We start from the raw sequence: 16,955 nt of genomic DNA, 5'->3' as shown, positions 1-16,955 counted from the left end.
TCCTCACGTTGTCATTAAGACATCAAAGCTGCAGCACAAGATACAGGGCTTTTCAGCACTGACACAAATACATTCTCGGAGAGAAGAGTAACGAATGAGAGCGGGACAGAAGAGAAAAGAAAGGATGGGGATGGGGGAGGAGGAGGAGGAGGGATGTGGTGTGCCGAAGAACCAGTCTTTGGCTTTGATGATAGCAAAAGAGTGAAGCAGCAAACAGCGCACAAAAGTTTCTAAAACTTCAAAAGAAAGCTTTTTGTTGCACAGGTCTGCTCTCTCTTTCTCCCTGATTCTTCCACTCTTTCCCCTCCCTGTTCTCTTCAAACATGTCTTTGCTAATTGCCAGACCCTGCTCTGCCCTCCATAGGCTCTTCACTCCTCTCAAGTCTATTCAGCAGAGGGGTTGTTACACAGGGAAGGCCTAATAACTCGCTTGGAGTGGGACAATGGTGCCTGCAGGGCCAGTGACAAAATCCCAGCCCTAATGAGAAAAGACTCCTTCAGTGAACAAGCAGGTCTGTCAATAGACCAGCCTATTATGGAATTACAGGGTAGGGGGTGGGGAGGTGTGGGTTGCGGGTTGAGGGTGGTTACTGGGAGCAAAATGTTTGTGTTTTTATTGATAGTTATGGGTGAAACGCTCTTTGTATATAACTATATGACGGACACATAACGATATATAAATAAAAACTAGAGTATGAAATAGAAAAAAATCAAAGAAAGAGAAGGTCTAAGTTTGTATGCCTGCATGCGTGTGTGTGCTGCTACTTCCTGAGGGTAACAATAGTGAACAGGACTAATCCTCCAGACCGTATAATGGCCACTAAGCTGTCTATTCAGAAGTATATAGCTCCCCTGCTAACTCCTGTGATCAGACACAAATACCCACACTCAACCACTCCTGGTCCTGTCATTTCTCCCTACTTTTTTGCATCATTCTTAGTCTTTTTGTTCTCATTAATACATTTTTATTGTGTATTACAGTTATTCTATATTGACATATGACAACATAGAAGTATATATATATATATTCAACCGTTATTATCCTGTTACCTTGGTCTCATTTCTCTACAGTAATCTCCATACTGAAAGTTTTGCTCCTGTTGTGGGTTCAGGTTATTAAAAATGCCAGACTATATATGGTTAAATAGATTATACATTACTTTCAAACATTAGTATTCCTGTTAGTTGCACTCTATTTCACTCTGTTCAATCTGTTGTGCTCCTTGTCTCCCTATCTGCTCTTTTAATCCCTTTTAATCCCTTTTGTACTTTTTCTTTTTTCTATTCTCCTTATTCCTCCCCTACCAACCTCCAAGTAATCATTCTCTGTGTGTGTGTTTGCTCAAATGAGATTCTATAGAATTCAGAGAATGTAAAGTTGTTGCTGCTTGTGAGGGACCAGGAGCCATATAGAGAAGGATGCTGAAGCACCTTGCTTCCATTTAATGGAAAGTTCTGGAGTGAGAGTGGGTGGTTGTTAAGTGAGGGGGTTGCAGGAGACATCTTCTATAAGCACCCACTCTTGGAACAGTGAGTGTCCTCTTGGGGGAATTTGTCAGTGCCCTTCATTTGTCCCATGTTTCATTACCTGCTCACATTTTAACTGGTCGGTTCTCTAACTTTATCACTTAGTTAGTGCATGACTCTCTTGAACATATTTCAGACTTCAGTTGTGTTTCTTCTCATTTCAAAATGAATTAATGAAATTTGATTGCCCTTTGTTTCGCTTTGCCTTCAGTGGAAAGGTGAGAAAAGCTCAATTTTCTAAGCGACAGTGCTGGCTCAAGTCAATCATGTCATGAAGTTAATCAACTTTGTGATGGAAATTCATTTTCTACTCTTTATTTCACACCATCTGTTCCTAAGTTTACTTCTTCAAATTGCTACAATGTCACTTTGGCTTCAGAATGAGTATAGTTTGAATTTTACTACAGTAGTACTACAGCTGACACAAACCAGAGTCAGTTGCCTGGCAAAAAAAATGAGAACATGTTAAAGAATAAAACAAAAAATATTTAAACCTACAGTTTCAAATTTGGTCTCCCCCTTCAGGCCATTAGAGTAATTACAGCACTGAATATGTTCTACTTTATATTTTCTGTCATCCTTTCCTGAGACTTGCATTACGTGTGGTATTCCTGCACCAGCTTAACATTCTGGGATTGGGCAAAAATGCATTTACCTATTTTCTGTTTAAAAGAATCCCAATTGTCTGAGGTGGGACTTTGAAACAACAATGGCCGGGTAATATGATGCTGAATGGGCAGACATGTGAGAATTACTTGCAAATGTTGCAAGTGTCTTTGCAGATCTTCACAACTATTCAACAAAAACCTGATGAATGATTAAACTCTCCGTGATAAGTTGGGTGATAGATTTCAGCTAAAAGTTGCTGTTGCTCAAAGAAAAAGTAAATGGTTTGAAAACTTTGACACAAAGACAGCAAAAAACAGGAGGAGAATACTGCTCAAAATGATCATCTTTTCCAAGTAATTCAAAAGATCCTTCCTCTGGTCACCTAACTTTTTTTTTTTTCTATATGGTTTGTGAGAAACGTTTTGGACGTATTCACTGTTTTTGCACCATAAGCTCCGCCACATTCAGGTGTTGTCGCCAAATGTCTATCTATCCATCCATCCATCCATCCATCCATCATCTTCCGCTGGTCCGGGGATCGGGTCGCGGGGGCAGCAGCTTGAGCAAAGAGACCCAGACGTCCCTGTCCCCGGCCACTTCCTCCAGCTCTTCTGGGGGGACCCCGAGGCGTTCCCAGGCCAGCCGAGAAACATAGTCTCTCCAACGTGTCCTGGGTCTTCCCCGGGGCCTCCTCCCAGTGGGACGGGCCCGGAACACCTCACCGGGGAGGCGTCCAGGAGGCATCCTAACCAGATGCCCGAGCCACCTCATCTGACTCCTCTCGATGCGGAGGAGCAGCGGTTCTACTCCGAGCCCCTCCCGGATGACCGAGCTTCTCACCCTATCTCTAAGGGAGAGCCCAGACACCCTGCGGAGGAAACTCATTTCGGCCGCTTGTATTCGCGATCTCGTTCTTTTGGTCACTACCCACAGCTCGTGACCATAGGTGAGGGTAGGAACATAGATTGACCGGTAAATCGAGAGCTTCGCCTTCTGGCTCAGCTCCTTCTTCACCACGACGGGCCGGTGCAGAGCCCGCATCACTGCAGACGCCGCACCGATCCGTCTGTCAATCTCCTGTTCCATTCGTCCCTCACTCGTGAACAAGACCCCAAGATACTTGAACTCCTCCACTTGGGGAAGGATCTCATTCTAAATGTCTATCTAGTTACAGTTTATCACCCACTCAACTCTGGCAAACCAGTTGCTGCAGGCTGGCATCAATCCAACACAAGAACACCACCACAGACAGATTTCAAAACCAAGCCACTTACCTGCTGCTTGCTCAATCAACCCTGTAAGAGCTTGTGTGGCATTGATTTTCATGTAACCTATGTTCATTTACATGTCTTGGTTCTGCAATGGAAGTTTACTGTAAAATATAAGCCAAAGTTTGTAATTGATAAGTAAATGATCAACTCAAGAAGTTATGCAAAAACTTGGTTTTGGATACATCCTTTTCGCTGACCTTTTACTTCATAACTTTTCTTATTCTTTTACTTTGCTAACTAACTGCATCTATTTTTTTGCCACATAATTATCAACAGAATAGCTAGTTCTAGCCTTACTTAAATCTTTGACTCATCAAACCTGCAGCTCTTTTCTTTCCCCTCTTTCCTGCACACTTTAAATAATCAGCCATAATTCTCTTTGCCATTTTCTCCTCAGCCCCTTCTGGTTCTGCCTCTCCCTTTCTCCCATTCTTTTTTTGTTAATGTTGGACTCACAGGGCATGGGTCGATTTTGATTGTGTTAAACATACTGGGAAACTGATATATTTCATAACAGCTCACATCCCCAAATATTCACTTTCTCATTTCTTACTCACACTTTGGGACAGAGTGCACTTTATGATATGAGTAACAAGGCACCAAACGATACATTCAAAGTCCGGCTACATTTGTTACCCATTATACTTTTTTACATTACACATTACACATTTTTCATTCAATGGAAGACGCTATGCCAAAACACACAGAGAAGTAAAGTTACACCTTATATTAGCTATGGGAGAATTGCTGAGGAAACACGTTTTGCTTTTGAGTTTGTGGACAGCTGGCAAATTAAGTTAGAGCCAAATTCCACCCTGAAACTGAATTTAGAAAGGATGGAAGATCACAAAATACCATGACTTGAATTACTTCATTACTTGAATTTATGCCAGTAGTTCACAGAATAAGAGTTTATAAAGCAAACATGATGGAAAGGTTGTTCTACCTGAATCACATACACCAATAAAAGGCTTCTTTACTGCATCAGGAACATAATTCCAATAATAAAAAAACAATAGCATTTTACTCCAAATCTACATTTTTGTAATTGATTTTTGACAACTTATTTCAAATACTTCATGTGCATTTTAACAATAGTTGCATACTTTTCTTGTAATAAATTATTTTTCTTTTTTACTTTGTAGTGTTGCTACTTTTACTAAATACACATCTTTATGCAAAGGGAAAAAGAAGCAAGAATATGATGATATATAATATTATAATGATATATATTATGTTATATATAATAGACTATGGCAGTAGTAACAAGTGTTAAAAACTAGACACAAAAGTCAGTTTTCCATTGTTGGCATTGTCTCTGAAACTGACACTCATCACTTTCATATTTATTTATTTATTTATTTCATATTTAGTAGAACTCAAACTTAAAGCTGCAGTCTGCAGGATTTGTTGTTGTCATACGTAAAGTCCTAATTTTTGGCATTTTAAGAGTTTACATGATCTATCAGAATGCTTGAAGTTGAAAACGGTGACCTCCGTAGTCGCAAAATGCAAGAAATGCTTATTTTTTAACCGAAAAATAAAAAGTTATTCAACTTCCTGTCCCGCCCCATCAAAACACATGAGAACTCGTGCATGTCTACGTGCACGTCAGATCCGCGTACACGACTCCTCATTCATCAACTCACCTGTCATTTGCGATCATGGAAGACACAGTAAGTAGACTAGCCTGTAATGAAGTTCAATTGTCTAGATAAATAAGCGTGGGGACGAGCCTACCTTGTATCGCGCGTGCACAATCGGTGATTGACAGGCAGCAGAGCCCAGCTCATAACCTGATTGGTTACCTTTTACCGGTCCGGTCTGCAATTTTGTAAACAAACCTGCTGGCTTTGGAGGGACCTAGCGGGACATATAGGGGACCTAGAGAACTCATTTTTTTTTGTATTGAGGTATTTAATGTACTACTTTCAGAATCCCCGTACAGTTCCAGGCATTATGCTTGAAAAAGAGTTGCAGACTGCAGCTTTAAATGAGAGGCAACATCAGTTAAACTCTGGATAATTTTGTGAATCCTGTGCCTCACTTCTGTTTTTGGGTGGATTTCCTTTTCAGAATGAGTCACTACTTGGGCCTCTAGAAAAAGGCTTGTTGACTGACCGATGGCATCTAGTACGGAGAATTGAGAAGTCAAAGCTAGCACAGGGTATTTAAGACCCATTAGGGGTATGTGAGAGCTTGACTTGGCACACAATATGTAGAAAAAAAAAGTTAAACTCACCCACACACAGACACATGCACATACACGGCTTCAAATGAAGCATGAAGGCAAACAGGAGGGGAAAGAACAAGGAGGTGAAAGGCGCTCTAGAGTAAAGACGTCTCCTCTTGACTGGTAATATAGAAGGACATAACAGCAGGAGGGTTGTGAGAGAAAGAGAGTGGAAAGAGAAAGGACAAACAAAACCACAACTGTTTTGGTTGCAATGTTATGAAAATAAATTTCCCAGAGACCACCTCGGCGCCAGGTAAGAGATAGTGTTTTGTTTTGCTGAATAAGTTTGAGTTTCACTGGATACAGAAGATACAACTCTCTGCAACACCTCAACCTGTTAGGACACGGATTTCCTTTATTCTCTGGACCTGTTGGTGTCTGTAGAGCACCATAAAAAAAAATAAAATGAAAGCTTTGTTCCCTCTTTTTTTGCCATCTCTCTGTCATGTCCATCTTCTTTCCATCTCTTTGCTGTAAGGGAAACGAGGCAGAACGGGAGGATGTGGGACAGACGGCCATGAAATGGAGGCCAGGAACCCTTGACGAACGTTTCATTGCGGATGTGTGTGCAGTTTGGTGTCTACGTAACTAAATGGACAAATATTTTTCTGTGCCCTCTTGTTGATATTTGTATGCAAAAAGATATGAAAAATATATCTTTGTGCATCTGCGTGTTTATCTGTACTGCACAACAAGGCGGAAAAAAGCTTTTGAAACTTGACTCCATTCTGTCTCTCCCATCTGGACCTCCACTATCCCGCTGTGCTCTTTCATATGTGCACTGTCACACGCACATACACACCAGCATGTTTACACGTCCCGTCTCCACAGTGCCACCCTGATTTCCGCAGCACCAGCTTTGTCTACCTCACTGTAAGGGCGGCATGTTTTTACAAAGAGAATGAAAGAAACCTGATGCAGAACAGCAAGGAATGGTTGTGACAGGGAACAATGATGCATGTACATTCACTCTCTCACCTCTGACTTAACTTTTAAATGAATAAATCAAATTCTGTTAAGTCATGCCACAGACATGTCTTTCAAGGAGCCATTTTTAAAAGTTGGTCTAATTTCTGCTGGAGTCTGCGTGGTTCCTAACTGCTCCAAATAAGTCGAATTCTTTTTTTCTTCTGGACCTCTCATGCAAGGAAAACACTAGGGCAGCTGTTGCTTTATCAAACGCGTGAAAAACCTTTTGTGATCACTTCATCGTTTCAAAAAGTTAGATAATCTGATGATATACATGCTTAACAAATATTTTACACATTTTCATGTTGTTTCATCATCACCAACAATGTACACGACTTGAAGGAAGTACTGTAACTGTGAAAGTGCTGCAATGAAAAACTTATTCAAGCAAATCTTTTTTCTTAGCTCGTGCTTTATTAAATTCACAGGGAAAGAATGGAGAGGCAAAATCTGGAAAGTTTTTGTCTCTCTAGGAGGGGAGCTAAACCACTTGATTATTTCTGGGCTGCATTTTACAACAACATCTTTTTCATATACTTTGAATTATGACTGATACCCTCTCACCAAAATATCCCCTATGAGACTTCAAACAATCCGACAAACGAACTCCAAATTTCTTGTAGCAAACTGCAGCTCCAGGTTCTCTCCATGCATTTTTCTACGATTAGTGAGACAGTGCTGAGTGTAACCTGAGCAGAAGTGGTATGTTTGCAAGTAGATGGGTGAGGCTGTGTGTGACTGACACTGGGTTATTTGAGATTCATTTCAAGCTCTGCAATCACACACACTCGCACATTTCTGCGTGTGTGCGTAAGACTCCAATTAGGCTGCAAACTTTGGCCACCTCTACATCCTCTCCAGATGAGGCACCAGATAGCTCAATTAAAACCACAGAAACCTGAGAACGCAAATACAGAGCAGAAATCAGGATGGAGGGACTGATGGATAGAGAGATGATGTTGGTCTGCAACCTGATCTGATGTGTTAGCTTCTGGCAGGAAGACAGCTGCAGTCTCACACATGCATAATGAACCTGGGATAAGGAAGAGTGTGGTTTGCTTTCAAAGAAGTCTACACATGCTGGGAAACAAAGGAAGTCTGAGGAAACAATTTGATATCTTTTAGTCAACATGCAATATTCCAATTAATTGTCATTATTCAGTAAACTGAGCTGTGCGTAGTCAGGATGTCAGTGTAGATAAGACAATAACCGATTATAGTTGTGTTCGGCAGTGTTAGTGGACTAATCCTAGTACAAAACCGCATAATTTATGTTGAGAAGCTGTAGAAACTGAATAACTAAATCATTTTCCAAATCTGTTTTAGTTTGTGATACCATTTTTTCCACTCAGATTTCATATTTGTCGCATAACGAACACAAATTCCCCTACAAGCTCCTTCATTCAAACGTACATCTACATTTGATATGTTTCTCTCTGTTTTCCTTTCTTTTTGTTCTCCAGTTATGACCAGACGTCAGCTGCTCTGCCCGAGTTCTTAAATCACCTCTTAAATCACCTCAAATCATCACAAACATCACTTATGAATGGACCTGCATACAAGCTCAGACAGTGTGCCTTGATGAGCAGGCTCATTCAAACTCAAAGCTGAATTTATATGCTCACACGACTCTGAACTTCTCTCTTCCTTCCATTTTATGCACTGCTGCCCATCTTTGCTACTTACACGCTTCCATTGTCATCACATCTGGTTTGAACAATAAATCTTCTATCATTCACTTCACTGGGAAGAGGGGGAAAAATTCTGAAGTTCCTACAAATGATTTGGAAAGCCAGATACAAAGAGTGAAAAAGCGCAGAAAAGGAAAGAAAGATCAAGTCTGTTGGAGGAATAACTGAGAGCCCATGCTGCAGTTTTAGTTTATGAAGGCCTCTGAGGTTTGTAGACCTGAAAAAATAACGTCTTTTTTAGTTTCACTTCACTGGTGGTCCCATAATTCCACTCACACCAACACATATACAAGCCATCAGATAAACAAGCACAAACACGCACACTCAGACTATTTAGTCAAACAAACATTTGCCAACTGACTCACAATAAAAGAACAAACATTTCAAGGAATCTTCCAATTTGCCCCGCCAACAAAAGCCTGCCTTCCCAAAACGTCTCTACATGTCTTCCAACCACTGGGCAAGAGCAAATTTACGGCAATCAAGTGCTGTCGCATCTGGGAAAAATGGGAAACTGTGAAAATATTGATACAAATTAAAATGCGGTCAGGGAAAAATGAGCCAGCACTGAAACGGAGGAGTTAGGGCCAAGACTGAGTGCTAATAGAAAAAAGGTGTTAAGGATACTTTGGGTTAGAAATTGAGAGGAAGAGACTATAAGATGCAGGTGTGGGCTCATTACTATGAAACGGAGCGGCCATAGAGTAATTACAGGGGGACCACACAGGAGAGGGGTGGAGATGAAAGCAGGGAGCGGGAGGCAAGAGGGAAGAGAGGAAGTGAAGCAAAACAGCAAAGAGAACTCTCAGCAGAGCAGCAGAAAACAAAACAACTTTGTTTTCATCCAGTTATAAGCAGTGGAGACATGCCATCACCTCTGAGACTGAGATAACTGCACCCATACGCCCATCCATCCCCCATGCCTTAAACATCATTGGCAATGCAGATTGTTCCAGCTATGAAAACACTTCTTTTCATGCTGACTGGCTCTCCAAGGAGATGCTGAGGCATGATTCCTGGCTTGAATTACAGGGAGGGGTTAACCTTGGAAGTTAACCTTGTGGAGTACAAAGTGTATCTGGGTGCCATTTTTGTATTCTCCAGTTGGTGACAATTCACATAATTCCAGCTTGTATTGTATACATATTCATGTTCAATTAGTTGATGGACTGTCAAAGTACGTTTTTGATCTTTAAAATGTAATTTGTAGTGTGTCAAACTTATTTCTTTCAATGTACTCAGTACTACAGCGCTTTGGTTGACATTAGTGTCAATCAGGCAGAAAAAGAGTAACTCCTGCAGTTTGTAAAAGTCCAGCACAATCAAGGAAATGGTGAGTCGAAGTGATTGCGAGTGTTGATACAATTATCGAAGCTTGACGCAGACAACAGTCACTGGAATAAAATGCAGGGCCAGCGTGGGACTGATTTTCAGTCTGGAAGTTTCTTGTCCAAGACCGATAAATGAAACAGTTAATTTCTTACTATCCTGCATTTTATATTCATAGATATTATTTAAGTCTAAATAAGATCTACAGTTTTACTTTATGCTAAACAGAGAACTGTTTTTTGCAACTTTATTGCTGTCTCATGTCAGTGGAGATGAGAGCTTCCTTTTCACTATACATTCACATGAAGGCATCCATGCTCTTCTGAGTCAGTGAAATACTATATTAAAGTTGAAAATTGAACTCCACACAACCATTAAACCGATGTGAAACGTATGAATAATCTAATCTTATTCTGATTAACATGCAACAGTAAACCTCTGCTGCCCTTGGAATCTAGTAAACATCGAGTGAACGTTTCATTTAGAATCCACCGGTGCACTTTGTTTGTGCTTATTTTTGACTAAACTGGACTAACTTACTCACTAAAAAACATTTCAGGGGTTTTGCCTTTGTCTCCTGAACAATTGTCTCCTGTCTTAGATAAAGCTTTTAAGTTGTAAACTTTATCTTTGATGACTTGTGTTAACACAATAATACTGGTACTTTCATTAACTTCTCATTCTGTGCACTTTAAAATGAAATTTCTGGGACTTGGTGATTCAAAACAAAATTAGAGTTCTAGTAACTCAATAAAATTGACAGTTTTTTATCTTTACTTTTTATAGAAATAGAAGGCTTTTAAAATGCCTAGAAGGGGAGTGATAAAAACCTACCGGTCTAACCCAAGATCTGACCACAAGACAGCAACCACACAGAGCTAAAAAATGGCTACATGTTTGTTACTGTGTCAAATATGTATAGAGTTCTAACTTAGTTGTGATGGTATAATTGCTTTATAACTATGTATGATTCTTATTTAGATGTATCAGTCACAAGATAAAAACCACTAACTGGTGAACTGAATAACAATGATCACCTTTTAAAATATAATGTTGTGTTGGAAAACCTTGAGTCCTGGCATTTATGTGGATGGCATTATGTACATAAGACCAGCCAAATCCGTGTTGCAGAGCAGGCAACATGGAATGGCCCAAAAAACATGCAAAGCTCAGAGGATAGCGATGTGATTTCCAAACTCCCTGGATCCAAATATGACATGGGACTAAGTACTGATACACTCAAGTTTGACATCAAATTGATAAAGCTATTTTTCATTAATTTACTGTTTCTGAAAACTTCTGATTTAGCTCGCTGTTCAGTTATGTTCAGGAACCAAACCCAGTTGACTGTTGAAAATACACTGCTTTATAACGTGAATGATGAGAAATGCACCATTTTCACTCTGCATACCCGTCAGGTTGAAAACTGACAAAAAAACCCTACCTTTTTATAGATATTTTTCTTGGCAACTCACTGACAATGTGATATTCCATATTAATTATCAGGCTCATCATCATCATCTCTTTCTTTGCCTTGATGATTCACTCTGTTTGTTTGTCCTCTTGGAAATTAGTTAGTCTGTTAGTTTGACAAATTCGGCTCAATCACCCTCCAACACCTTTTGTTTTTTCACAACTGAGCTTTTCAGCCTTCATCACATCTTCATACCATCCATTCTCTCCTTTCAATGTGCAGTTAACTGCTACATCATGAATGTGCATTGAAAATGAACTGTCTCAAACACCATTTGGGAATTTGGGTGGGGGAACTGCTAGAGGTGGTAGCGTCCCTCTGTTCTAATGTAATCCTGATCTGTGGCCGATGTTGTAAATGGAATTGTAAGTGTAGATTAAATGGAGAAATGATAGTCAAACATACTTTTCTTCTTTTTCCTGGCTGGAACACCAGCCCAGCTCTAAGGCAAAATGTCACTGCTGAAGACAACCTGCCTTTTGGATATGATCAGCTTAACATTTGTACTGGTATCAGTCAACATTAAGACTCTGGACGCCTCTAAGAAAAACACAGTTACATCCTGACACAAGGGGTTGCGGGGTTGTTGGGAGTGAAAGGGGAAAGTAGGAAAATATCAAATAAATCATGTAGAAACTAAATGGTTTTGTCTTATTTTTTGCAAATAATTACATTCTTATCATGGCAGACAAAGCTAAGAATCTAAAATTTGCATTTTGAATTTTAGCCATCGGTATGGGTATAATTTCAGATGTGGATGCGACCCAACCTCAATCCTTTGTCAACATAGTCTCATGTCAATGTGTCTTTAATAGACGTTGTGGAGCTTGTGGTCGTATCAGATTCTTCTCCTCAGCAGCTGGAGGTTGTCCAGATGTAATGGAGGTGAAGAGTTTCCCTCCTCAATGTTGGCCAAAAAGCTGAGCTGAAGAATATGAACTCCAGTAAGAATAGTCTAGAAACATAGAAATTTCACCATCTAAGTGACACTCTCCATATGTTAACGTGACTGAACTGCTCCAGATCTGCTCCTCCGTGCACACTCAGATGAAACTGTTTGACCAAATAAAAACACTATTGTTGTGTTTCAGAAAACTATTTACATTTACATTAAATGGACAACTTTCAATGTACACGTTGGTTTGGGTAGTATTAATGTGGGGTGTATTTTTGTGGAAAACAAATGAGGATTTAATGGTGATTATTTCAATCGATTGATGCTTTAAGTCATAGTGGTAGCTCCGCCTGAGCAGTCACAGACAAATGATTCGTTCTTGCAGATTTTCCCAGTTCATTGTCTTTGCAGAATGTGTGTGTGTGTGCGTTGCTGAAGTGAATGAAAAGGGACAGTGAATGAGGGTAGTGGGGGGATGGTGGGGGGCAGCAGCTGCTTGCCTGGATGACCTCAGCGGCAGCTGTTGCCCCCCACCACCCTCCAAATCTCCCCACCCTCCCATCTTCTGTACGGCAGCTCGTCTTTGAAGTTCAGGTCAAGACCAATGAAGCTTTGAATCGCATACCGATTATGATTACTGGAGAGCATATAAGCATATTATTCACTGGCAACGTGCCAATTTATTGTATTAATGGGTATTAGGAATGTATTGGGGTAACTAGAATTACATTTAAAAAAAATGAACAAAAAATTTAAATTCAGAAACAAATACTGGGTAAAATCAGTTGCTTCTTTAACATAATTTAAATCTGAATAACATAAATATTGTAAACACTGCTCCACCTTTAAGAATCTACTTAGCTTAAATTTAAATGAAAAAATATCTTATAAATACAAAGATCTATGAGGATACTACGATGTGTATCACCTACCATCAGAAGGACACAGAAGTAGTGGCTGGTTATATCTGTATCGGAGCATTTTACTCAACCCCGTCTTTGAAGTGCCGACACAGGGCAGAGGGAGATGTTTTAGTCAGATTCTCTGGAACGCTTTGCAGCCCTAATCTCCTCGCTGGCATCCACTCTACTGACTGAAACTTGACACACACACAGTGGCATGTGCACAAACATCGAATGATGCACGCATACACATAGGGCTGTGGCGGTACTCCACTACACCTACCCAGTCATACAAGTAGCCAAACAAACAGACTTGTATGTGCAAATGCACACTGACACAATGTCCTTCCAGCAGATATTTTGTTTACATGGATAAGAGTCGAGAGATGTGGCTATTTGAGATTTGTATAGAATAAACACACCTGTGTTTGAGCTGCAAGGTCGTACACAGGGTCACGGATTGCCGCCACCACATGACGACCAACACTTTGAAAAGCTGAGACAAAAGCATGTATATATACGAACCCAGACATACCGACAACAGGTACAGCATCTAGGAAGGGAGTTACAGACTCATTGTGTAGGAAAAAGGACCACGGAACAACAAAGTCCCTTTTATAGTGATGTTTAAAATTGAGACGCACACACAGACATTGCATTCCACACTTACGCCATGTCTCACACGCAAACATAGCCAACGCTAAAACAAAGGCATCTTCTCTTACAAATGTCTCACTCATTATTATACAAGAACACACAACAACTGTGATGACAAACACGAGCATGAAGACTCAGACAGCAGAAGTGCTTCACTATCTGAAGAACTACACCTAAAGTAAAACTAATTTATAATTGCAAACCAAACTAACCTGGGTAATAATGGTTTAAAAGCTCAAAGACTGAAACAAAAAACAAGAAGATGTAAGTACATAACACCAAATGCAGAAAAAAAATCCCTTGTTTAGACTCTCTATAGATTTGTAAAAATTGTATTGTTTGAGCAGTGTTAGAGAGTGGGGCTCGTATCAGTATCAGTATCTTTTGAGGAGGAATATAAAGTGAGCGTTTACACTGACATAAATTGATGTTGTGTTAGAGTACCAGGTTCTGTTGTAAAGCCGTGTCGTGTTTTTATCCCGCCAATTCGATTCATCGCAGTTTTCTCCATTCCATTTAGACGTTTGTATTGGTTTCTCATTTTACAATGGCTAAAATTTCAAAAAGTACTTACCAATAACAATAAGTGTATAGTTGATGTTCACGCTGCCAAACCCATTGGTGGCCTTACAGATGTATGTCCCTGCGTCATCTGTCTCAACTTCGTTAATACGAAGGCCATGCTGTAGCACCCTGAATCGTGTCCAGCCACTGTGGATGTTGCGGCCATCTTTGGTCCACATGATGAGGGGAGGGGGGTCGCCTTCTACAGGGCAGGGCAACTTCATAGTGCGACCCAGGCGAATGCTTTGACGATGGGTTACCCTCTCTGACACCCTGGGGGGACCTTAAGGGAAGAAGTAGAAAGAGATTTTACTACCAGAAGGAGCAAAATCCAGCTGGTTTGATTTGGAAGAGCGGGGAAGAAATACCTGACATGACATCCTGCTGTTGGATTCATGATTGGTGCTGAGTCAACAGAGCACATCCAATTATTTTTCCCTAGATAAGTCATTCTGACTCCTTACTGGCAATTACTGGTCAAATAATTGGTTCAATTTGTTTGACAAATACAATTTTTCTTTGCATTTGAACCTAAATCCAAACACCAGTTCTCAGGTTCTAGTTATTGTGTTACATTTTCATGCTATCATTAACTTTGCATTGAAGGGATAACCTGGAGTAGTCAGACTTGGCTTACAGGATGGCAAAAAAGGAATTAATTTACAGTTAATGCTATTACTAGAACCAGGCCAAGGACTTTATTGTTGTAAATCTGACAACATTTGATATGTCAGAGCTTGAATATACTGTAAAATCAATAAACCATTTCAGATCAAACCAAAAACTAGCACAAAATATCTGGTTTCCAAATTTGGCATGGTATTCACAGGAATTTTCCCTTAATCTTTACTAAGTCCTTGATGGCTTAACTAAAACACAGATAATATAACACAGACAACCATAGCATCCCCTTGGAGCAAACACACCCTGAGCGGTACGCTTAATATAAACGGAGATGCCGTGCCGAAACATAAAATCAGGCATGACCTTGACCGCTCAGTAGCCGCTCGACTGTGAAACTGCATACTAGAAAAACAAAGGGGGTGAAAAAGTAGCCTGTTTGAATTGGAAAGGTGGGAGGAAAGGATGGAGAGAACAAAAAGTGATATGGGGGAGGAAAAAGAAAGGAAGGAGGGTGAGGAAGGGAACGAGCAAGTAAGGAGGACATGAGGAAACAGTGAATAGGAATAGGAAGGAATTTTAGGGAGTAAGTCTGTGAGGATAAAGGGAATGAAATATGGAGGAGGAGAGGCCTAAAAAGAAAGACAAACAGGAAGACAGAGAGATGGAAGCAGGAGGTGCTGTAGGAGTTAACCAGTTTCAATGCCTGCCGTACATCTCTGTTTGACCTTTCGTTACTCCTTTTAGGTTAAAACAATACTTCGCAAACAGTCCAGTAAAAACAAGTAAAAGGCCACCATGTAGCAAACAATGTTCTGACAAACAACAAAAGGCAACGGTAGGACAATCCACCATAAAACATCTCACTTCAGGTCATGTCCTGCAGGTTAAACATTTCAAAGGAAGTACAAAGCAGTGACTAATTTTAACAATGTGCCTGATAGAGGCTTATCCAACAAAATACAGTTGGCCGGACACACTGCAGAAATATCTGCAAACATGGCTCAAAATACAGAACAACCTTTTAAGGTTTGTTTAATTAGTCTGATACTTTTTTGCCACTGAGAGCATTCATTTCTCCAACTGGGCATACTCTGAGTTATAGCGTGGAAGATTGCTTATGTGGAATGTTGGCAATATTGTCCCACATATACACTTAAATAAGGCAAGTCATCCAGACTTAGTAAAGCTTAAATGCCTTTAAGCTTTTTATCTGTTTTAATCAATGTGAAGAACAAAGCTATCCACTATCAATAACAGTGTTTCACAAACATTGATTTACTTGTAGCAGCCTGCAATAGCATTTTGATGTTATGGTCACTGCTAACCTTTCCTTAACTGGAAGCAAGTGAAGCTGATGTTGTGGCAGGGACTGATATCATTCAGCTGCATCTCCAACTTCACTGTCCTAGATTGCAACAGGTGAGTCCTGGTTCAGCTTTCTGGGAGATCCAATTCAGTCAGAACTAGTTTGTGCACCACTATACCATCTGATCTGAGACTGCAGAGCAGAGCAAGCACACTTTTGCCAGCTGAATACACTCTTCAGTAATTCATATGTCCTCAGGTAATTTATTATTAAAATATTTGCAGTGTGTTTACTGTGGCCAACATGGGTGAACATAAATGTAAGGATATACATGTATCAGATTTCAGAAATGTAGTTTTTTTTCACTCTGCAACTGCTTTTGCAAATGGAAAAAATTAAATAAAGTAGTATGGATAAAGTCTAAGAAGTGGGAAGATATAAAAATGAGAGAACAGTTACGGGAGTTTCTGTGTGCTGGTCGTTGTTTAAACAAGGAAAAAGGAGGTGGGTGCAGTGATAGATGGATAGAAATAAAATGTGTGAAAAAGGCATTGGTCACGCAGAGGTATTCACAGGAGCCGCCCTTCTTCTTTGCTCACTCTATCCTCCTCATTCCTAAATGGGGAATGTGTTCCTTGAGCTAAATGGTTTACTCAGTTCAGTTTCCCTCCCGACTTATATCTGTTTTCTTTTGTGGTTATCAGGTTAGTTATCCATGGCTCCCTAGGCTGTATTTTTGATATTTTCTTCATATTATATGGTACAGCTTCTTGAAAAACAGAGAAAACCACTTCTCTTTATCCTTACTTTAAGCAATCTAAAATTCCCTCCTCATTTCTCTTGCACACTTTTACTTATTTTTTTTGTTTACTTGCAGACTGCTTTAATGTTTTTTTTTTCT

General features: G+C 40.1%; 1 protein-coding gene across 1 annotated transcript in view; it reads right to left on the bottom strand.

Annotated features, from left to right (window-relative positions):
• fgfrl1a (fibroblast growth factor receptor like 1a) overlaps window positions 1-16,955 on the bottom strand; it is a 75,475-nt gene that overhangs the window by 33,365 nt on the left and 25,155 nt on the right. Inside the window, exon 3 of the mRNA XM_075481824.1 lies at window positions 14,135-14,407. Coding sequence (XP_075337939.1) covers window positions 14,135-14,407 — 273 coding nt within the window. The remainder of the gene's footprint in view (window positions 1-14,134; window positions 14,408-16,955) is intronic.

Source organism: Odontesthes bonariensis, chromosome 13 (assembly GCF_027942865.1).
Source record: "Odontesthes bonariensis isolate fOdoBon6 chromosome 13, fOdoBon6.hap1, whole genome shotgun sequence".
NCBI lineage: Eukaryota > Metazoa > Chordata > Actinopteri > Atheriniformes > Atherinopsidae > Odontesthes > Odontesthes bonariensis.
The sequence above is the reverse complement of the archived record's forward strand: the minus strand, read 5'-3'. Positions and strand labels throughout refer to the sequence as shown.